The sequence below is a fragment of the Miscanthus floridulus genome, chromosome 7 (assembly GCF_019320115.1).
Source record: "Miscanthus floridulus cultivar M001 chromosome 7, ASM1932011v1, whole genome shotgun sequence".
Classification (NCBI taxonomy): Eukaryota; Viridiplantae; Streptophyta; class Magnoliopsida; order Poales; family Poaceae; genus Miscanthus; species Miscanthus floridulus.
This window is the reverse complement of record NC_089586.1, coordinates 9,776,439-9,798,538: the sequence shown is the minus strand read 5'-3', so window position 1 is coordinate 9,798,538 and position 22,100 is coordinate 9,776,439. Positions and strand designations below refer to the sequence as shown.

The following is a 22,100-nucleotide window of genomic DNA, read 5'->3' as shown; positions in this document are numbered from 1 at the left end:
AAAAACAACTTTATATTTTCAACCCTAAATATGTTTTCTTCAATATATATAGGGTTTCAATTCATATATATTTTCTATAATTAATCTGCACACACATCACACACACGCACACACACACTGCACACCGGCGGTCAGATAGATCTGGTGGACGCGCGGCGACGATGGCATGGTGACGGCGGCAGCCGGGGATGGCGTGGATGACGACGACATGACTGCATGACGACGGCACGGTAGGGGACGACACGCGTGGATGACGACAACGGCGGTTCGACGAGGACGAGGATGTACGGAGCGAGAAAGATCTATGGCGCGATGGTGTGCACGCGTGGACACGCGCGCGGGGCCAGGACATACGTGGTGGCGGACAGCGGAGAGGGGCCGATGGGGACGACACGTCTAATCGGGGCCGGGTCGGTCAGAAACGACACGACGGGGCCGGTGGAGGCTCGCTGATAGGTCCGGGCCGTCGGGGCAGACGTGTAGAGGCGCGATGAGGCGAGGCCAGCTGGTGGCGCAGGGACGACGAACGGCAAGAGACGGCAGCGAGAGATCGATGAGGGTGCGGCAACGTGGCTTCTAGTTGGGCGGAGTGATGGATCAAGAAGGAGAAAAGGCCCCATTATATAAAGGATCGACCTTTAGTTCCGGTTGTAGCCACCAATCGGGACTAAAGGACTTTTAGTCTCGGTTGATGGTTGCACCCTTTAGTCCTGGTTGGGACTTTTAGTCCTGATTGGTGGTTGCAACTGGGACTAAAAGTATTTTCCAGTCTATCATTAGTCCTGGGTGGTAGATCTACCCGGCACTAAAGATGGGCGGTAGTTTCGCTTCCCACCAGTATCTCCCTCCTTACTAGAATTTTTAATGTATTTCTTTTAGAAATATGCTGATAGGTGTTAATTGTCTAGTAAATAAAATATATGTCAAAAAGTTACGAATAAAATTTCTGGGCTTGGTTTTGCTTTATTATACACAAGAAAAATCTGTAATCTAAATTCATTTGTTTTACCCTATAAATATTTAGCGTACAATAAATAATAATCACAATTTCGATCCTGCAAAAATGTAGTACTTAATTAAAATCATTAAAACTATTGCGTTTTGACAGAAAATTTGTTTTTACATCATATTAACGTTAATCATTTGTTTTTTCATCACACATTGCCACATGCACCACAAGAAAACACCATCAAGCAGAAATTCATTTAAACCGTACATACAAAAAATGAAACATCACCATTAAACAGCAGTGAAAAATATAATCCATACAAAATAGGCCTCATACATACTCGGTCTATTAAACATGATCATATCAAGCGGGAACAGCAATGAACTTCTTAACGTATGCCTATTGGTTATGATCGCGTCGTAACCATGGAGTGTCTTCATTATTTAGCAGGATGCATGGGTCATTGTTCACTGTGAAGGGAGGAATTGCGCCATTCTTTTCGTAATCTTTTGACATGTCTGACTTGTCCTCGATTCTCACGATGTTTCTTTTCCCTAAAGAAACTATGTGGCGCTTTGACTCATTGTATGAGTTATTGTTTTTCCCTTTTTTGGTTTGGTAGACATGTCCTTCACATAGAACACCTGAATCACATCCTTGGCTAGGACGAATGGTTCATCTCTGTACCCAAGATTGTTGAGGTCCACCATTGTCATTCCGTACTGATGGTCCACTGATATCCCACCTCCAGTAAGCTTCACTTATTGGTACCGAAACAAAGGGACCTTAAAAGAAGGTCCATAGTCAAGTTCACATATCTCCTCTATGTGGCCATAATATGTTTCCTTATTACCATTCGGGTCTGTGACATCTATGCGGACACCACTTTTTTTTTGGTTGGTGCTCCTTTTATCTTAGACTATCGTGTAAAATGTATTCTCATTTATCTCGTACCCTTTGAATGTCAGGATATGCTAGGATGGTTCCCTAGACAACAAGTACAACTAACATAGATTGTTGGTCGTGCATATAGGACATCACAAAAAGGAGAGGTAAGTGTGTGTGGCCATGAGAGTTTGCCTCCCTACCTCTTGGTTCTAATTGCATGTATATCTATGTATATAGACGCAAGCAATTCCTACCTCCTTGGTTAGACGTTTCATGTGGGCTACCACAAAGTCGCAAAGATGAGGTTGCCATAGTAGGCATGCGCGTGCGCTTCTAAACAATTTAGCAAGTGGCCATACTCATTTTACATTCACTCTTAGGGAAAGATATGATGAGAATAGTCATAAAAAGAGGTTCTTTTATTGATTTTCTATTTGCCCGAGCAACCACACACCTTGTAGAAGAATTTGGTTTTGCGCCATCACACAACGGGGTGTCTTTGTTGAAACAAATTTAGCAGAGTACTCCCTGTGTCCCCAAAAAAAAAGAGTCATTCTCGCTTCCAAAAAGTCAGCAACTTTTAACTTTGACCAAATATATTTAATAAAATATTAATATTTATGGTATATAATTAGTATCATTAGGTAGATCGTTGAATATACTTTCATAATAAACTTATTTGAAGATATAAATGTTGCACGTATTTTCTACAAACCTAGTCAAAGCTGAGAAAGTTTGACCAGCACGATTCTCATAGCGACTCTATTTTTAAGACGGAGGGAGTAGCTCTAGCCCACAATATTGATTGCACATTTGTGACCATATGTAGCATAATGTTTCCTTCCGTTTTCTTGGTGTGTGGTCTTCAAACTCGATCACGTGAGCATATGAAATGATGCAAGAAAGCGTGACACTCTATCCATCTAGAAAAGAAAAGAGAGAGTATTGGCTACTCTCATGAATAAAAATTAAGTTTGACAAAGTCCTTCTATTAAATCTTAGTTGATTTGTATCTATCTAACCCCCAAGATCATCAAAAAATCCAAACTGAACAAAACTCTTGTGGTCCCGTCGAATGATACAGTAGCACCGTGTGCGTCCATGGTCAGCATGCAACAACCGCACTGACACATGCCCCTGCTCGCCCCACATGTCATACTGAGTTCCCTCTACCCTACCAGCTCTCTCATGCGCCTCTGAGCTCTCACACACAACAAGAGTCTCCCCTCACACTATATCATTCACTCATTCCCGCTCTTTCCTCCATTGGCGCAAAGAGCTCCCCACCTCACCCTCGATGGAGTTTTTAAGCTTCAAAGGAGGATGGTGCGGACTAACGTCTCTTTTGAGTAAGCAGTGAACGACCACCCAAGGCCAAGCTCAAACTAGATTTCTTTCGACCGCTTTTCTCGCTTTACTATTGGACTTCTTCCCTTGCGGAGGCAAAGTCGAGGTCTTCACAAACTTTCCCATAGCTCACCACAAGCATATGAACTTGTCGGATAATGCCTAGGCATCTAGGAAGCTTGACATTTATGAGTAACAAACACTTTATATATTACTTGATGAACCCCACATGTTCTCATAGATTTGGTCGCTCACTCTTGCTCTCAATCACCAAATATATCTCAACCGAACTCACTAGATTTCTCATCACAAAAAGGGGTTGAGGATAGCTATAATAGGTTTTGACTTCAATATGGGAGTGCGGGAGAACTAGCAACCCCCAAATGAAGCAGAGGGATATAAATACCCCCTACATCACGAACCAGTCATTGCCGCAAAAAAGTGTGGAACTTCTCTAGAAATTGAAGGAACTTCTGAACCTTTCCAAAACTAGCCATTTGACCTGGAATGTGCAAAACTTCTGCAATTGGGCAAAATAGTATAGCTCACCGCACGAGAAAAGCAATAACTGCTTACTCTGAACTTCGATTTAAGTGATCTTGGACTCTATGGAAAGATTATTTAGAGTGATAACCAATCCAACTGAAAAAAGCTCAAAGACCAATAAGTGCAAGTGTTATGCCAAGTTTTCTCTCATGTTAGCCCTTGGTATTCGATTAGTTTGAGCACTTGAAACTTGTTGAACTATTCATGTTCTATCGCTCTTGATATTATGGCATACCTATACTCAAGATCAGAAGGATATGTATACTTCACTCACTTGAGTTTACAATATTTTGATGCCATTTCTTATCAATATATCTTCATAAGGGTTCACAACAATCTTTGTCTCATTCTTCTTGACAACACAACCTTAAGCTATAATTTGAACCATTTCAACACATGTGAGTTTACTCATGGCTTCAAATGACTTCTAATTATGATACAATAGTGATTTGATGCTTCACCAAGAATGATTTCTCATGGCTTGGTTACTCCTTTGGATTTCCCAAGTGCTTCTTCCCCTTAGCCTTGATCCATCAGCGCCAAGTCATTGCTTGCCCTTCATCTACGTTTAGTACCTCAAAGCCCAACTTAATTTCTTCCTTCACCTCATCTTTTTACCTTGAGTCAAACTTTACTTTGCACCAACAATAATTATTCATTTTGAATCCATTAACTCTTTATCACAAATTATATACAATGCAACTTTGCAAAAACCATTGATCACCTCACTTTGATTTGGCATACTTTCCCTTATGTCAATGGTGTTCATGATACAAGCATGAGCCTAAGCAATGGCTACCATAGATATGCATATGACAATGTATCTTTTGCACCTTGGCTTGACATTTCTTCATAATACCATTGTTCTTGATCACTTCCTTCTTAATGCTTCTAGCTTGATCAATATCAATGCATACTAATTTTCTTAGTCTTTGTCAATACAAGCAAACTTACACCGAAACCATCTTATATCCTTTATATTTTATCTCTTTTGTCATTTGATCTTTCCTTGACATTTCTTCACATATGCATTTTTTACTCATTATTCAAACTTGATCAATACCAACGACTATCTTTTTACATATCCATACAAGAAAGCCACCATTGAGACCGAAGCACATCCATTTTCCTTTGCCTCTTCTTTTCTTTCAATTTGCTTGCCTTTTCTTCACTTCAGATATGACATGAGTTTGATATAACCGTTTGTAATTAGACATATTCAAAGACTCATCAAACTCCTTAGCCATTTAATTATTTTGTCATTCAACCACCAAAGGCCACTATAAGGGGCTAAGATATAGAAATTGATTTACTTATTAGGGATGGACGGGGTATGAGCTAGGTCTTTTTTTACCTTGTTGCAGGCTTTCTACTAGTGGCGATCCCCACTACTGTGGCCTCGTGCACTTTGTTACATCCTTCCAAGACTTTATGGCAGAACCATTCTTCAACTCGATGCATTTGTCCAAGCACATGACACCCTTGAGGAACATTGCACTAGCCTGTTGGTATAGGGTGCAAAACTTCTTGTGTTGTCGATAAGCGTTGGTTTCCCTTTGTTTACACAAAAGTATGGCACGTAAAAGTTGGGAGCATCTAGTGCATGTTCTTGGATGGATTAAGCATTGTGGGCTTGCATCATCGATGAGCCACCGATAATCAACTTATTACTCTTCGAGGTCATTGACTTCTAGGTATTGCGAAATCTTCTAGGGTTTTTTTTATTCAAGCCGGAGCACAACATGATGTGTTAAATCTATTTGCAGTTTTGGTTTGTATTGTACGCATAACACTAGCTCGATATCGCTAACTAGAATTTGCATCACCACATTATTTTGGTTTGTTTTAGCAGTCTAAAGTTCCATCTAAACCTTACCTATGCACATGTTTAACTAAACGGGTTTATCCATGAACTCACAAATAAGCTTATTTTTTGTAGTTTGCATCCCCATTTAACTTGGTGATGAAAAAAAAATTCTACCGTGATAATGCATACGTGTGAATGAATAAAACCATTAAAAGAGGGGGGGGGGGGGGGGGGGGGGGGGGGGGGGGGGGGGGGGGGGGGGAAACAAAGAGAGGGAAACGGCCGGAGCCAGGCCGATCCAAACAAACACTCGGCCCACAGCACGACACCACGACTGACCCATGAGGCCATGACCCAACCCAAACTCAACTCCGAAGGGGTACCCTGCCTGGTGCCTTTCCGCCGCCTGGCGCCACTGCTGCCGGCGGCCACGTCCGCGGCGCTGACCACCGCCCGCCTCGCCATGCCCCGCATCCTCCTCGCCCCGCTCTCCTGCCGCTCCCGCCGCTAGCTCGACCTCCTCCTCTCGCGGCCTCTCCTCGCCATTCTCTCGAACACCTTCTCGGCGTCCGCCTCCTCGTCTCCCCCGCGCGCGCCGCCGCTACCGCCACTCTCTCCGCTGCTTCCGCCGCGCCCCGAGGACGCCCGCCTCGTGGCCGCGGCCAAGTCCGTCATCGCCGCCTCCTTCCACGACTGGTTCCTCGAGTCCCGCAGCGCCGCGTGCGCGTGCGCGTCCGCGCCAGCACCGCCCAGGGCGCTCGACGCGATCTACGCAGCGCTCGCGTCCGATGACACGGCCGCGCTCGAGGCGCTCCCGCTCTCGGAGAAGCTCGTCCTCGCCGTGCTCCGCCACCGCCCGCGGGGGCTCCGCGACGCCGACGCCCTGCTGCTGCTCCGCCTCAGGTTCTTCGACTGGTCGGGCCGCCGCCCGCGCTACCGCCACACGCGAGTCGTCTACCACGCCGTCTTCGGCCTCCTCGCCTGCGCGCGCCGCAACGCCGTCCTCCTCGACTGGCTCCGCCTCTTCTCCGACACACCAGCCACCGGCGGCCACCTGCGCTTCCACGACACGCTCGTCGTCGGCTACGCTGTCGCGGGCGACCCGCAGCGCGGGCTCAACGTCCTCGAGCGCATGCGCTTCCGCGGCCTCGACCTCGACGCCGTCTCATCACGCATCCTTCTCAACTCCCTGGTCGATACGTCGCTCCACGACCTTGCCGAGTCCTTCGCCAGCAACCTTGCCCCCAGCCCCGTTGCTACATGCATACTCATCAAGAGCCACTGTCGTCGCGCCCGCCTCGACGATGCCGTCGCTCTCCTTGACACCATGCCGTTTGCTGATGCATCCCGTGGCCCCGCGGCTGGTTCCATCGTCACAGAGTTCTGCCGCCGTGGACGTTTTGCTGAGGCAGCCGAGCTCGTTGATAAGTTTCCATCCGGTGATGTGTATGGTGCGTGGATCCATGGACTCAGTGAGGCTGGAAAGCTTGATGCTACGATGAAGTTCCTGTCTGATAAGAAGGAAAGTGAAGGCTACATCCTTGATGGGAAGCGGTGTGACCAGCTTGTTTATCGCTTGCTTGTCAGGAACAGACTTGGCGAAGTGTATGACTTGCTTGTTCAAATGATGGAGGATGGCATTGCTCCTGGCATATCCACCATGAATGCTGCGCTTTGCTTCTTCTGCAAGGCTGGTCTTGTCGAGGTAGCCATGCATTTGTATAGGTCGAGGATGGAGCTTGGGATCGACCCAAACAAGGATGTCTACAATAATCTGATCAGGGCACTGTGCCATGGTGGGGAGACAGAGGAAGCATGCCTGTTATTGGAGGAAGCTATGGCAGGAGGGTACTTTCCGGGGCGTCAGACATTTTCCATGCTTGCAAATGTGCTGTGTCAGGAGGGGGAGCTGGATAGGGTGCGGGAGCTGCTAGACAGGGCACTCAAGCAGGAAGTCTGGATAATCGACTCTGTCTTGGCCAAGTACCTCGCGGCACTATGCAAGAGTGGGAACGTGGAGGCGGCATGCGAATTGCCTCAGATAGCAAGCAGCAAGAGCCATGTGGGCTTATATCGCTATGAGTCAACGTACAAGAGCTTGATTCGAGCATTAATATTGATTAAGAGGGTGGATGTGCTGCCAATGCTCATACTGCAAATGCAAGATATGGGGCACATCCCAACCCGAAACCTCTACCAGTCAGTTGTATGTGCTTTGTGTGAGTTGAATAGGTATACCGAGGTTCTTGATCTGTTAGACAGCCAGTTGAAGCGGAGTGAGCTCAAACCGCGTGTGTGCTACAACTACTTTATTTCTGGTGCTGGTCATGCTAAGAGGGCAGACATGGCCAAGGCGTTGTATGACCAAATGGAGGTTTCAGGGATTGAACCATCAATTGTAAGCAACATCCTTCTTCTCATGAGTTATCTAAGGAGCAAACGTATTGGGGACGCACTTAGTTTTTTTAACCTCGTTCATGCGAAGAAAACATCTTGCACCAGGTTATATAATGTATTTATATCTGGTCTATGTGAAGCTAAGAAGCCTGAGCAGGCAATGGTGTTCTGGAGGGAAGCAAGGGATAATGGTGTAATCCCAAGCATTAACTGCTATGAGCATCTTGTTCTCTTGCTGTGTTCTGTCAGAGATTATGGCACTGCTGTAAAGGTTATTGATGATTTCAGAGAAACAGGTCGCCCTGTTTCAGCTTTCTTGTGTAATGTGCTTCTCTTGCACACATTGATGGGCAACGACCTTCTGAAGGCTTTTTTACGTTCAAGAGATAAATCAAAGCCTCTAGAAGTGAAGGGTGAAGAGATCCAAGGTCGGGAGGCAGGAAGGCTCTTGATTGTTGATCTAGTTTCCGCGTTTGCAAGTGGTATTAGAAACATGAGTGACTTAGAGCATTTGGGAGAGGAGATGGAAAAGTATTTTCCTGTTGATATTTACACTTATAACATGCTGTTACGAGGGTTGTCTATGGCAGGAAGGATGGACCCTGCCTGTAATTTGTATGAAAGGATATGCAGGCAGGGGTATCATCCAAATCGATGGACTTTTGATATAATTGTGCATGGTTTCTGCAAGAATGGTGACAGAAATGAAGCTGAGAGGTGGATGGATGCAATGTATCGAAATGGTTTCTATCCCACTTGGTACACTATGAGGTTATACAACAATTTATTGTTGCGAGCAAATGATCAGAAGATCATTTCTTTTGTATAAGTAACTATATCTATTTCATATTCAACTTGTGGTCTGCTCTCTGCCTTGATCCTATTATGCAGCTGACACAGGTAATCTTCAAACCTTGCTGTTGTTTCAGCTCCTATATTGTACTATGAGATTTGGAATTTGAGAGTTTTCTTGCTTCGTATATCTTCTGTAGTCTGAGAACCTACGATAACCAACTGTAGTTCCTGCTACATTTTCTTAGAATGCACGAAGACTAGTTCTAGGACCTTGTACTTTAACTTAGGGATATCACACTAGACCAGTGAAAGAAGTGTTCTTTGCAAGTTGCTTCCCTGCATAAAGTTTCTTAATAAAAGGTGAATTTGTATTGGCAGTTCTTTGTAAGTTCTATCATGTGTTATTCAAGCTGCACCCATTGAACTCACCATTTTCTGTTCAAAATATTGGTGGCTATAGTTATTTTGTTTTATACAGGTGTCCAATGGACCAAAGATTTAGGATAATGTTACATTTAATGTTTTACAAGCTGTCCTGTATAAGCATATAATAGTGTTCATGGCTTAGGATTCCACTACGCACCGGTGCCTCTAGAGGTCTCCGTTGTACATGTCCAAACCATCTCAAACTGGAGTTATGGCGGGAGACTTTGGAGTCCAAAGGTTTTAGACTCAGTAGAACTAAAACTGAGTATATGAGATGTGACTTCGGCACTACTACTCGGGAGGAGGAAGATATTAGTTTGGAAGGTCAAGTAGTGCCTAGGAAGGATACCTTTCGATATTTAGAATCAATGCTACAGAGAGACGGGGATATTGATGAAGATGTTAGCCATAGAATCAAAGTAGGGTGGATGAAGTGGCGCCAAGCATCTGGTGTCATATGTGACAAAAGGGTACCACAGAAGCTAAAACACAAGTTTTATAGGACGACGATTAGACCTGCTATGTTGTATGGTGTAGAATGTTGACCTACGAAAAGACGACATGTTCAACAGATAAGTGTCGCGGAAGTGCGTATGATGCGTTGGATTTGCGGTCATACAAGAAGGGATCGAGTTCAGAACGATGATATACGTGATAGATTAGGGGTAGTACCAATTGAAGAAAAACTTGTCCAACGCCGGTTAAGATGGTTTGGACATGTACAACGGAGACCTCCAGAGGCACTGGTGCGTAGTGGAATCCTAAGCCATGATAGTAACGTGAAGAGAGGCAGAGGAAGATCGAAGTTGACTTGGGTAGAGGCAATAAAAGGAGACTTGAAAGGATAGAATATACCCAAAGACTTAGCCTTAGATAGGAGTGCTTGGAAAACAGCTATTCACGTGCCTGAACCTTGATTGCTTCTGCTGGGTTTCAACTCTAGCCTATCCTCAACTTGTTTGGGACTTAAAGACTTTGTTGTTGTTGTTGTACTCTTATTGTTCTTTACTAGAAGAGTGTTTTATGTGATTTCTTGGGATACTGTCCGTTGTTGGACCCGGGATCTCTTCCGCACGGGTGAGCCGACCGCTCACCGTCGTTGTCGACCACACACACTACGGCTAGAGGTAGAAGAAGGGAGGGAGAACAGAGCGCGCACACACACAGCACAAGCACCAGCGTTGGCCGGAGCTCTGCAGAGGAGATGGCAAAACTGAGCTCGCTCTCTTTACTGAGTTACAGTGGGAAACTATATATACAACTCTACCCATCTAATCTTAGTATATAGACATGTCAGACTGTCATGCTACTACAGTGACTAGATGTGATAGCAGGGCTGACTTTGGCGCCCGCTCCTGCTGTGGCTACAGTGCGGCAGGGGAGCATTTCGGCGCCTGCCCCTGCCGTACGTACAGAGGGAGAGCAACAGATTATTTTATAATTTTCCCTAATCCTGCTGCTAATCGTAGAACCTCCACCATATCGATCATCTTCTTCAACTCTGTGAACCGGAGACGGCCGAGCGGCTTGGTGAGAACGTCCGCGAGATGCCGACCAGTTTCGACGAACTTGATGACGATCTGCCCTCCATCGACACAGTCCCTAAGGAAGTGGAACTTGACGTCGATGTGCTTGCTCCAGTCGTGGAGAACCGGATTCTTCGTGAGAGTGATGGCGGGCTGGTTGTCCACTATCAGTGCTGGTGGGTAAGCTTCCACACCGGTCAGCTCACTCAGTAGCCGGCGCAGCCACACAGCTTAGCACGTCGTTGTGGTCGCCGCCACGTACTCTGCCTCGCACGTGTACAATGCCACCACCTTCTGTTTCAGCGATAGCGATGAGAGCCAATCCGAGGAAGACGAGCATGCCAGAGGTCTCCGCCATCCGTCGATGTCTCCCGCCATGTCTGCATCGTTGAACACAGTGAGCTACAGCCTACTCCCATCAGTCTTGAGGAAGATGATCACTTGATCCACCATCCCCTTGGCGTAGCGCAGTAGTCGCTTTACCGCAGCCCAGTGATCCTCTCAGGGATCCTCCATGAAGCGGTTGACGTAGCCCATGGCGAACGCAATGTCCGGCCTCGTGTGGACTAGGTAACGTAGACCGTCGATGATGCTCTGGTATAGTGTTGCATCTACCTTCGCCGCGGTATTGGTCTTCGTCAACTTCAGCCGCTCCTCCATCGGAGTTACGCATGGCTTGTACTCAGCCATGCCGCTCCGCTCTAACAGCTTCGAGGCGTATGCGCTCTGACCGAGCGTGAGCGCCTCCTTCCTCTGTCTCGCCTCGATGCCGAGGTAGTAGGAGAGCGTGCCGAGATCGCTCATTCGAAAACGAGATGCCATCTCGCGCTTGAATCCATCGATGTCCTCTACACGCGCGTCGGTGACGATCAAGTCGTCCACATACACGCCGAAGGCGAGCTCCTTCTTCCCGTGTCACCGCGTGCAGAGCGCGTGCTTGGTTGCGCACCGCGTGAACCCAAGCTCGCCTAGCGTGGAGTCAAGCTTGGCGTTCCACGCTCGTGGGGCCTGCCGCGGCCCGTAGAGCACCTTGCGCAGTCGGAGCACCCTGTGCTCCGCTCTCTTGACGGCAAAACCCGGAGGTTGCCTGACGAAGACCGTCTCCGCTAGCTCACCGTTGAGGAAGGCCGATTTTACGTCCAGGTGATGGACACGCCAGTCCTTCGCTGCTGCCAAAGCCAGCAGCAGTCGAATAGACTCCATGCGCGCTACCGGCACAAAGACTTCCTCGAAGTCGATGCCCTCACGTTGGACAAAGCCTCGTGTGACGAGGCGTGCCTTGTGCTTGACAATGGCGTCGCGCTCGTCCCGCTTGACCTTGTACACTCACTTCAGGCCGATCGGACGGCATCCTGGTTCCTAGAGGTAGATCGATGAGCTCCCAAGTCTCATTTTCCTCGATCGCCTTCATCTCCTTCAGCATTGCTCGTTGCTAATTTGCATCACGCTCGGCTAGCGTGAACGTGGGTGGTTCCTCTGCACTGACGAGAAGCAGCTTTGGGTCATTGAGCAGTCGACCCACCAGGCCTGAGGACCCTGTACCACCGACGATGTCGTCCAGCCTGCGGAACCGCACCTCCTCACCATCGTGGAAGGCATCCATGAGCTCGGTGATGTCGCTTGGAGGTGAGACGAACTCGATCAGCGTCGATGGAGTTCCCAGTTCCACTAGAGTGGCCAGCACAGGACCTGGAGTGCTCGACACCCTGATTGTAGTGCTCGGCACTACTCCTGGACCGCTTGTCCCGGAGTGCTCGGCACTAGTCTTGGAGTGGTCGGCACCACTACAAGACCTCTCGGCTCCGCTACGGGAGCGTTCGGCACCCGTCCTGAAGTGCTCGGCACCACTGCAAGACCACTCGGCACCACTGCAAGACCACTCGGCACCACTCCTGGAGTGCTCGGCACCCCTCTTGGAGTGCTCGGCACCTCCTCTCCAGCGTCTCCACCACTGTGGATGACCAAACGCTCGACGACGAAGGTGCTGGTGAAACCGCCAACTTCCCCCGTGCCCGGACTGTCCTAGTCCTAGGCCGTCTTCTCGTCAAACACGACGTCGCGCGAGACAACCACCTTGCCTCCACGTGGGTCATAGAGCCGATACGCCTTGGTACCTTCCTCGTAGCCTAGGAGCACCATCGGTGTGCTCCTATCCTTCAGCTTGGTGAGGACTGGCTTTGTCTTCCTGACGTGGCCGATGCAGCCGAATGTCCGGAGGAAGGACACGCTCGGCTTGCGCCCATACCAAGCTTCGAACGACGTCACGTCCTTCAGGGCCTTTGTGGGCGCGCGGTTGAGGATGAACACCGCCGTGGTCACCGCCTCACCCCAGAACCTTGTCGACATGCTCTTGGCCTTCATCATGGATCGAGCCATGCCGACCATCGTTTGGTTCCACTGCTCCACCACGCCATTCTGCTGTGGCGAGTACGGCGCGGTGTGGTGTCGCACCACACCTTGATCCGCGCAGTACGCAACGAACTCCACCGAAGTGAATTCATCGCCGCGATCAGTCTGCAGCACGCGCAGCTTCTTGCCGCTCTCCGCCTCCGCGCGCGCCTTGAACTTCTTGATCGCCTCCGCCGCCTTGTTCTTGCTCGTCAGGAGTTGCAGCCATATACAGCTACTACAATCATCCACGAGCAGGAGGAAGTACCGTCGATCACCGTTTGTGGCTGGCATGATTGGCCCGTAGAGATCGCCATGGACAAGCTTGAGAGCGTCCGCCGTGCGATACTTGGCTGCCTTTGGGAGCGACAGCCTCCTTTGCTTCCCGGCCAGGTAGCTGTCACACATCTCGCTTGCGTGCTTGATGTGGGGCAGCTCTCGGACCATCTTCTTCAGCCAACCGAGCACGTCGAAGCTGAGATGGCCGAACCGGGCATGCCATAGCCATGGCTCCTCGGTGTGCTGTGCTGCCAGGCACACCAGCTGCTCCACCTTCAAGTCGAGCAGGTACAGCCGGTTCTAGGACCTCTTCACCTTGGCAAGAAGCCGCTGCTCCCGGTTCCTGATCTTGAGGACGTCGTCCTTGATCAGTACCTCGCTACCGCGCTCATCCAGCTGGCCAATGCTGATGATGCTTGAACGCAGCTGCGGGATGTAATATATATCCGTTAGCGCGCGGTGCTCGCCATTCTGGCACTTGAAGATGATGGTGCCGCGCCCTCGGATCGCCACCCTTGAGCCGTCATCAAACTTCATCGTGCCGATCACGTTGCCGTCGAGCTCGGAGAGGGCTTCCTTGGAGCCCGTCATGTGGTTGCTGCTGCCAGAGTCCAGGTACCACCGCTACTCCTGCTCGCCGCCCACATGTCCGAGGTGGACTTGGGCGCGCGGTTCGTCGAGGTTGACAGCCTTCAGAGCCTTGACGTGCTCTTCCACCGCCATCACCTCTCCTTTCTCATTGGCCTCAACGTCGTGCAGTGCACAGAACGTCGCCATCAGGAGAGTGTCCTCATCGTCTTCATCAGCCTACGCTAAATGAGCCTCAGCCTTCTTCTCCTGCTTGCGATTTGGGCACTCATTTGCCCAATGGTCCGTCTTCCCGCAGCGTCGGCAGGCGTTGGGGTTGACCTACTTCTTCGAAGAAGCCTTGCCGCGGCGCTTGCCATCGCCACCGCGGTTGGAGGAGGCTTTCCCGGACTTCTTCATCTGGGCAGCCCACTTCTTCTCTGTCAGCAGCAGCTTGCCGTTGTCCGTCGTTGCTGTGGCTTGCTCCATGCGCTCGCCACCGACCGTAGACGGCCTGTCACATCCTCAATGGTGAGGGTGGACAAGTCCAGCATCGTCTCTATGGAGAGAGCGATCTGGATGTACTTCGCCGGCACGGAGTGAAGGTACTTGGAGACCGCTTCTTCTTCGTCGATGGTGACGCCGTGCCTTCTCAGCTTGCTGATGAGCGACTACAGGCGGAGGGAGAAGTCCTCCACCGACTCACCATCCTTGAACTTGAGGTTGGCGTACTCCTGCTCCGGCAGCTGGGTCGTCGCCTTCTTTGCACGGTCGGAGCCGATGCGCATCACTGCAATGGCCTCACACGCCTCCTTAGTAGAGTTCTTCGCTCCAACGGCTCCCTGTACTCCGCTGGCACAGCAGCGAGGATAGCCTCCAACGCTGACATGTCGTCTTCTTCGTTGTCAGTGCCCTTGTCAATGTCATTCCAGAGTCATCGGGCTTTGAGCTTGACCTTCATGGTCATCGCCCACTCGCCATAGTCGGTACGAGTCAGCGTCGGCCAACTGGTGCCGCTGACCTGTCGTGGCTGGACAGCCACAACAGTGCAGCTGCTGTCGCCTATCTCCAAACCGTCCAGTCATCGCCAGCGGTTAGTCCGGCAACGACGCTTGTACGGCTCTGATACCACTTGTTGGCCCCGGAATCTTCCGCATGGGTGAGCCGACCGCTCACCGTTGTTGCCGACCACACACTACGGCTAAAGGTAGAAGAAGGGAGGGAGAACAGAGCGCACACACACAGCACAAGCATCAGCTTTGGCCGGACCTCTGCAGAGGAGATTGCAAAACTGAACTCGCTCTCTTTACTAAGTTGCAGTACCCATCTAATCCTAGTACACAGATATGTCAGGCTGTCATGTTGCTACAGTGGCTAGATGTGACAGCAGGGCAGACTTTGGCGTTCGCCCCTGCTGTGGCTACAGTGCGGTAGGAGAGCATTTCGGTGCCTGCACCTGTCACAGCTACAGTGTAGCAGTAGGGGAGCCCTTTCGATGCCTGCTCCTGCCGCGCGTACAGAGGGAGAGCAGCAGATTACTTTACATCCGTTGCATAATCACATCAGTAAATCGCCTGATGTTTTACAAGCTGCAGTAATCTACGTTTTACAGCTGAATGCCTGACATTGTTTCCTTATAATTTCAGCTCTTTGCAGGCATTCTTTTGGAAGATCAAATATACTTTTTGTAGAGATGTACTCCGAGATCTAACACTTTTTACCGGAATCACATCTCATCTATCATCACTTGATGTCTGGGATGCTTCTAGGATATTCAGTTTACGTGTAGCATGGAGTTCTCCTTTGACTTTGATGTATTCTAGTATTACACAATTTTGCTGTAAAATTATACCTTGTGCCCAAAATTTTCAAGGTTCTTGGCCATTCAATCTTTTGCAACTGTTTATCTAAATGGACCAATTTGTCAATCTCGCTATAATCTACTGTTGATTATAGTAAGAATGACCATTCTTTTACTACTAGAGTCAAGCACTGCAATAGAATAGAGGCAATCAGGCATTGTCCAATGCGTACAGAAGACGTGGATCCATTGGGTAATCCGATTTCAAACATCTAACCAGTTTTCTTGTCCTTTAACAATTCAGGTTTTAAGAATATTTTTATATTGATTCAGAAAGTTCGGTGTTTAAACACAATTGCTTATTTGATGTTTCATTCATAAGTCCGGTCCTGATAAAGGCAAGATAATTGAGTGCTTCACTAGTACATTCAGCAAGCTTTCCTTCGCTAGTTAACGCAATTATGGTTGAAGCTTTCTGAGCAGATAAGCCTCTTTTATTGCCTCAGTTTGCCGAGGGGGCAGTTCATCAATCGCATTTAAACTGCTATCATCATTAATCCCTGATGTATGTTCATGGCCATTTTGGATGCCAAATAAAAGAATGTCGATAAAACACCGATGCTACACAGATGTTTATTTGATTATTGTTGCTGCAAGGAGACGCTGGTGACGTAAAATAAAATCCATTATCATAAAGTCCAATACAGCAAAGCAAACGCATATATAAAGCAAAACCCAGAAACCAAAAACTGGGATGTCATGGAGGAATGAGGATAGAGCTATATATATGCGGATTGAGGATAGTTGAAACACTGCACTACAATCTATAATATCATCTTATGTACTGTCACTCAAATACAAGGTTGAGGTTCCGTGCTAACAGAATTCCACAAAACACTGCTTATTACACACACGGAGACAAAAACTGAGGCCAAAGAGAAGGGGGAAAAATGTTGCAAGCTGCCACAACTATTCCTGCATAAGAAAAACAGCTTCAGCAATGGTGAACATGTCACAGATGGAAATTGTACATCTGGTGAAATGTTGCCAACAATGGAATCAACTATGCCTATTATACAGCTTGTAGAGAAATAGCTGTTTTGTCGTGGTATGTCATGTGAGAGACTAGACATCACCACTAAAAGCCGTTCTCACCTAGGCATGAAGAGCACAGCATGGGTAATACGCCTTAAGCATCAGTCAATATCCAAGCTGGAGTATGGCTCATGACCAACCTGGGCCGATTTAGAGATTTATATAAAGATTTTGCACCAGAAAAAGAGAATACAGTTGCTTGAGGAATAGTATCATGAGGCTTGCACAACGATAGTGCGGAATCAATTGCAACCACCGGATCTGGTATACAGAGCAGTATTTTTTGTTGAGTTAGAAGTCAGAACTTACCGAGCAATCATCGTGAACACGCCAGATTGTTTCGCCTAAGAGGTTAGCAACTGAAAGAATGGTCAGCTGCGGAAAAGTCTTCTCCTCCTTTAGAGGGATTGTGTTTGTGATGATTACTTCTTGAAACAATCCACTTGATAATCTTTCGATGGCAGGTGGGCTGAAAAGGTAACGTATAGTTATACTAGCAGAAAAATCCAGTTTCGCTACAATGTATGGCCAGTGGAAAGAAAACAGAGTTCACTTAGGTTAGTTCAAGAATTAAAGCATACCTAAAAACAGCATGTGTACAGCAAGCATATACTTCTCGAGCTCCTTCCTGATGCAATAGCTCAGCTCCTTTGGCAATAGTACCTATTTGTGTTTGATAGTTCTATGAGGATAATATATCCCAAAGCAAAGTATCTCAGGTAACTGGTTTAGTATGCAATGTCATGTAGGGAGTACAATTTTCTTGAGTAGTGATGCAGGAATGTGGCACAATTCATTGGGGTTTAAACTTTAAATTATAGCTTAAATTGTATTCAAACCAGTCAGAAATACTACTAGTAGTATAATATTCCATTCATTCAGTAGGTTCTTCTATGACAGATGGCACAGCAAATCCTTGACTAGTTACTGCATGGCAGTTAGCCTCAAGCCCTCAAGGCCCTCAATGCTGTTGAGTTTATGGAATAAACTCATGGCCTAACTGCCCATTATGAGGGAAAAAAATGTCCAATCTAAGAATTGGTTTCTAGGGGACGACGTACCTGCTGTGTCGATCATATCATCCATCATAACAGCCACTTTTCCTCTCACATCTCCAATAAGATTCATTACCTGTAATAAATGCACATGACAAGATGTACATGCTCATTCTAAAGAACTAAGATGAGCATGGCAATAAAACAGGCATGCACCTTGTGGTGAGATAGGCACATCTTCAAATGCATTATACAATTCATGCGGATTGAATAGGAAGTAATATATTCAGAGTAGGAACAAGTCCTTTTTTTTGCCCCTCAACTCTTCTGTTTGATATCCCTAAAAAAACTCTTCTGTTTGATCTCTAAAAAAACTTTTTTTGTTTGCCTAGTGTTGACCCTCATCTCCAATACTGTCTAGACAGAGCAACTTAATTACTAAAGCTGCCTCAATTTAGACTGAGCCCCTTCAAAGCGGTTTTCTGGCCCCATTTGCAGGGGTGCGGTTTCTGGAAGAAAGGTTTCCAGAGACACTAATTCTGAAATAGGTTTTCCTAGTTCCTGGTGGAATCCAAGAAACATTTTTGGTTGTCTTCAAATCCCTGAATCATTTGGTAGGGAGTCCCTAGTTTCTCCCCAGAAACGGTTTCTGTTCGGTAAGGATTCTCCTGTTTGTGGAGATAAACAGTTTAGGGAAACAGGGCCTTTGTGTCATATCAGCGATTTTGATGTCCCACGTGTCATTGTCATCCTCCACCCTTCTACCTCTCCCATCCCTTTCTGGCCAGGACAGCACGCGGTGGCAGCGCCCCTCGTGATAACTGACTCACCGAGGGGCAAAGGAGGATCTAGTCACCCCATCTACAAGGCAGCATCTGTCTCGTTGCTGACCTGAAGCCCTCTCACCTCAACAAAGCTCATGTGTGCAGAACGGCATGACCACAGTGTTAGAACAATGGTTAGGATGATGTGGCCCACAGAGCTTCTGCATCTGGGGGGCAGTAGTGACTAGTGAGCGCGCAAAGGCCAAGTGGTGGCTGTGGCTGTGGTGGTGGCGGTGGTGCAGGTCTGCATTGATGCTCCAGCCTCCAGAGCAGGTGCACCACCTAGTCTACTGTCTCAGCACTCTGGATAGCCAGGTGTCAGGCTGGCTGCCGACTTCCTGCTTGGATTAAAATGTGAGGGGAGAAGAGATGGGCATGGGCAAAGGACACCGTGCTCCCTTTCTGCTTTGCACGTTCCTACGGTCGCGAGCACTGTGCTCCCTTCCTGCCACAGTGCCGCTACCAATCAAGATCCGGAAACACGCGAGATGAGAGGGGAGAAGAGGAAGTAAGGAATGACCTATGGGACCCTGCCACATAATGTCCTAGGTTTCTTGGGAAAAAAAACCAGCAACTTGCCACCAAACCATCCAAATACCAACCAAAACAGGCTTGAGGGTCAAAACCAAGTGGGTTTGATAGTTGAGATACTGTGTTTAGACATTATTAGAGTTGAGGGTTAAAATTAGACAAACACAAAAGTTGAGGGGTTAAATGTGGACTTATCCCTTCAGAGTACCATGTGAAGATTTTCTTCTGTACATCCAAATCAGATGTTCATAATAGTACTAGTACAGTTATTAAGGAGAAACTAATATTTGAGTTACGAAGTTGATATTTTCTTCTATATACATCCATTCGGCCTGCTACACTGTTTAAGCAAATAACATAGTACAATAATACTTGCCTCAGCGACATTATGTCCTTGCCTTCTTTTATCTACAATAGCTAGAGGTGCATCTGACAGCTTTTTAGCAAAAGCACGTGCCCTGGCAACACCTCCAACATCAGGAGATACAACTACCAAGTCATTTGAACATATTGTCTTGCTGGCGAGATAATCAAGAATAACAGGCTTCACAGATCAAACAGGAAAAATAGAAAATAATTGTAAGAAGAATGAATACCATCATAAACACTAAGTCTTAAAAGAATTGATAGATTTAAGTAGCATGCTTCAGTACATATACCTGGCCATAAACATGATCTACTGGGATGTCGAAGTATCCCATTGCTTGACTGGAATGAAGATCACAAACAAGGACACGGTTAGCACCAGCTTCGGTAATCATATTAGCTACAAGCTTTGCAGCTATAGATTCCCGGCCCTGAGACTGAAAAAAGGAAAAGGTGCTTCTATTAGTACTAAAAATGGTAAGGAGACATACTCTTTGTCATGTCCAGAAAAGTCTTTTGATTTCATGGATGCTAGGATGTTAGAATCAAAAGGAACAATAGAATCTGTAATGTCATTGAGCATTGACTTCAATTCCAGTAGCCATCCTAGGCCCTTGGATGAAATTCAACCACCTCAATCAATGCTGGTGATCGGAAATTTGCTCAACTGATGCTGGTGATCAGAAATTTGCTGGTTCCAAGCACTTTTAAAATAACAAAACTGTTGAAATTTTGGCTATGCACCTTCCATGGCTAAAGACTGGTAAAGGCGAAGCGGTACAAGCATGTGACAAGGAGTCTTTTTTCGATAAAAAAAAGATCAACCTTGAAACCATTAAAACAATTTGAGAAGCTACAATAAAGCAACATTACCTTCCTGTCAGCCCTTGCATAACCAAAATAAGGGATAACTGCAGTAATATTCTTAGCAGATGCTCTCCTACAGGCATCAATCATGATCAGAAGTTCCATAAGATTTTCATTTGCTGGAGGGCACGACGGTTGCACAAGGAAAACATCACAGCCCCGTACACTTTCTTGCAACTGAACATATATTTCACCATCAGCGAACCTCTTTATGTTAATCTTCCCAAGTTCTAGTCCCAAGTAACTTGCTATTTCCTGTTCATAGGAATACAGGATACCATAAAGAAATTAGGCATGAAAGATACAACACATTTCCTGTTTATTATTCTTCATCATTCAAAAGTACGCTAGTAGCTATGCCAGGTAAAAATCTATTGAGGTTCAAATTATCCTTAATTTCAATCCACCTTTTATGCCAATCACTATTCCAAATTCAAAAGAAGTTAATGAACTGAGTACTCTAAGGTGGTAGCTGGTTAGTACAGTTTAATAATCGGTACAAATTATCCTTCATTTCAATCCACTTTTTATACCAATCGCTATTTCAAACTCAAAAGCAGTTAATGTACTGAGTGCTCTAAGGAGGTAACTTGTTAGCACAGTTTAATTGGTCGCCTCCAACTAACTCAATGCAAGCCTAGAATAAAGATTGGAGACAATTTCTCCATGCTAGACTCAACTGACCTGGGAAAGGGAAGGATTGGCTGTGCCTGAGAAGATGCGCAGCCTCGTGTCGTTCCTCGTGTTTGGATCCCGGAAAACCGGTAAGGTTACAGGAGTCAATAGCGACCTGTCGGACACCGGAATGCAAGGCAGTGCTCCATTGATTGCCCTCAGAGAATCAATCTTTTTACACCTCTGCACGTATGGAGTCCATTTTTAGCTTATATGAGCAGGCAGAAGTTAAAAAAAATCCCCATTGTGCAGACTCTGACATGATTACTAGCAGCAACTTCACAACTTCCTTTTATGTGCAGATGCAAGATGGGTACTCTCTAATGTGAAATATACAACAAGCAATGGTTCCAAATTCCAGAAAAAAAAATCGAAAGCTTTAAACCCGCCCTTGCGAAAAGTAATTAAAAAAACACGGAGCCGAGCTCCGAACGCCGACCGTCGCCGTAAAATCAATTCCCGAGCTCCGGACGCACCGGCGCCGTAAAATCACCGGTGAGTCCGGATGGCCAGGCGGCGAGTGATTATTGCCTCATGGCACGGGCACGAACAGAGCAAATTAGAACAGGGGGTAGGGGTCAGGACTCAGGAGTCAGGAGCTCACCACGACGCCGGGGACTGGGCGCGAGCGGCGCAGGAGCCCCCCGCTGCGGGCGGCGCCGGGAGATGCCGCCGCTGCGGCGGCAGCGGAGGTGGGGGAGCAGCAGAGCGGCATGTGGAATCGAGGAAAGGAAAGGATTCGCGGAGGTGCCGGTGCCTAGGGTTTAATCCGGTCCGGTGGCGAGGGTTTAATCCGGTCTTTTGGAATAAATCACATGAATGCATCTCTCGCTCTGGGTTACCATTGCATATCAAAATCTCGATTGTGTCACGGCTAGCATGATCGTTGATTCTAAGATTTTGGTTAATAATACGTTTTCACGATTTTTTTATACTATCTAAATATCGTGATACTATAATTCTATCTAAAAACATCTGATCTAGTTTAGAACCTACAAAATTGGTGTCATAAATGTTGGTCAAATTTTTAA

The 22,100-nt window shown here is 47.2% G+C and overlaps 2 protein-coding genes and 1 pseudogene across 3 annotated transcripts in view; 1 reads left to right on the top strand and 2 right to left on the bottom strand.

Annotated features, from left to right (window-relative positions):
• The window catches only part of LOC136462531 (ribose-phosphate pyrophosphokinase 1, chloroplastic), a 100,912-nt gene extending 79,026 nt beyond the window's left edge, over positions 1–21,886 (bottom strand). The window contains exons 1-10 of one of the 2 annotated variants that reach the window (XM_066461628.1): positions 21,674–21,886; positions 21,079–21,252; positions 20,401–20,649; positions 19,821–19,964; positions 19,538–19,705; positions 17,873–17,942; positions 17,393–17,474; positions 17,121–17,280; positions 16,872–16,951; positions 16,392–16,691 (exon numbers count right to left, since the gene is read on the bottom strand). In XM_066461628.1, the coding sequence (XP_066317725.1) occupies positions 16,913–16,951; positions 17,121–17,280; positions 17,393–17,474; positions 17,873–17,942; positions 19,538–19,705; positions 19,821–19,964; positions 20,401–20,649; positions 21,079–21,252; positions 21,674–21,784 (1,197 nt within the window). In that variant the 5' untranslated portion in view covers positions 21,785–21,886 and the 3' untranslated portion in view covers positions 16,392–16,691; positions 16,872–16,912. Of the gene's footprint in view, positions 1–16,391; positions 16,692–16,871; positions 16,952–17,120; positions 17,281–17,392; positions 17,475–17,872; positions 17,943–19,537; positions 19,706–19,820; positions 19,965–20,400; positions 20,650–21,078; positions 21,253–21,673 lie in introns of those variants that run through there. The other variant, XM_066461629.1, reaches the window with a different exon arrangement.
• Positions 5,897–15,804, top strand: LOC136462529 (pentatricopeptide repeat-containing protein At1g71210, mitochondrial-like; annotated as a pseudogene).
• LOC136465029 (uncharacterized mitochondrial protein AtMg00810-like) lies at positions 11,183–11,503 on the bottom strand. The gene has a single exon (XM_066463931.1). The coding sequence runs from the start codon at positions 11,501–11,503 to the stop codon at positions 11,183–11,185; it is 321 nt and encodes a 106-aa protein (XP_066320028.1).
• Positions 21,887–22,100: the final 214 nt, after the last annotated feature.

What these genes read in the sequence shown, in the direction of transcription:
- LOC136465029 (XM_066463931.1), bottom strand. Translation starts at nt 11,503, where the DNA reads ATGGCATCTCGTTTTCGAATGAGCGATCTCGGCACGCTCTCCTACTAC.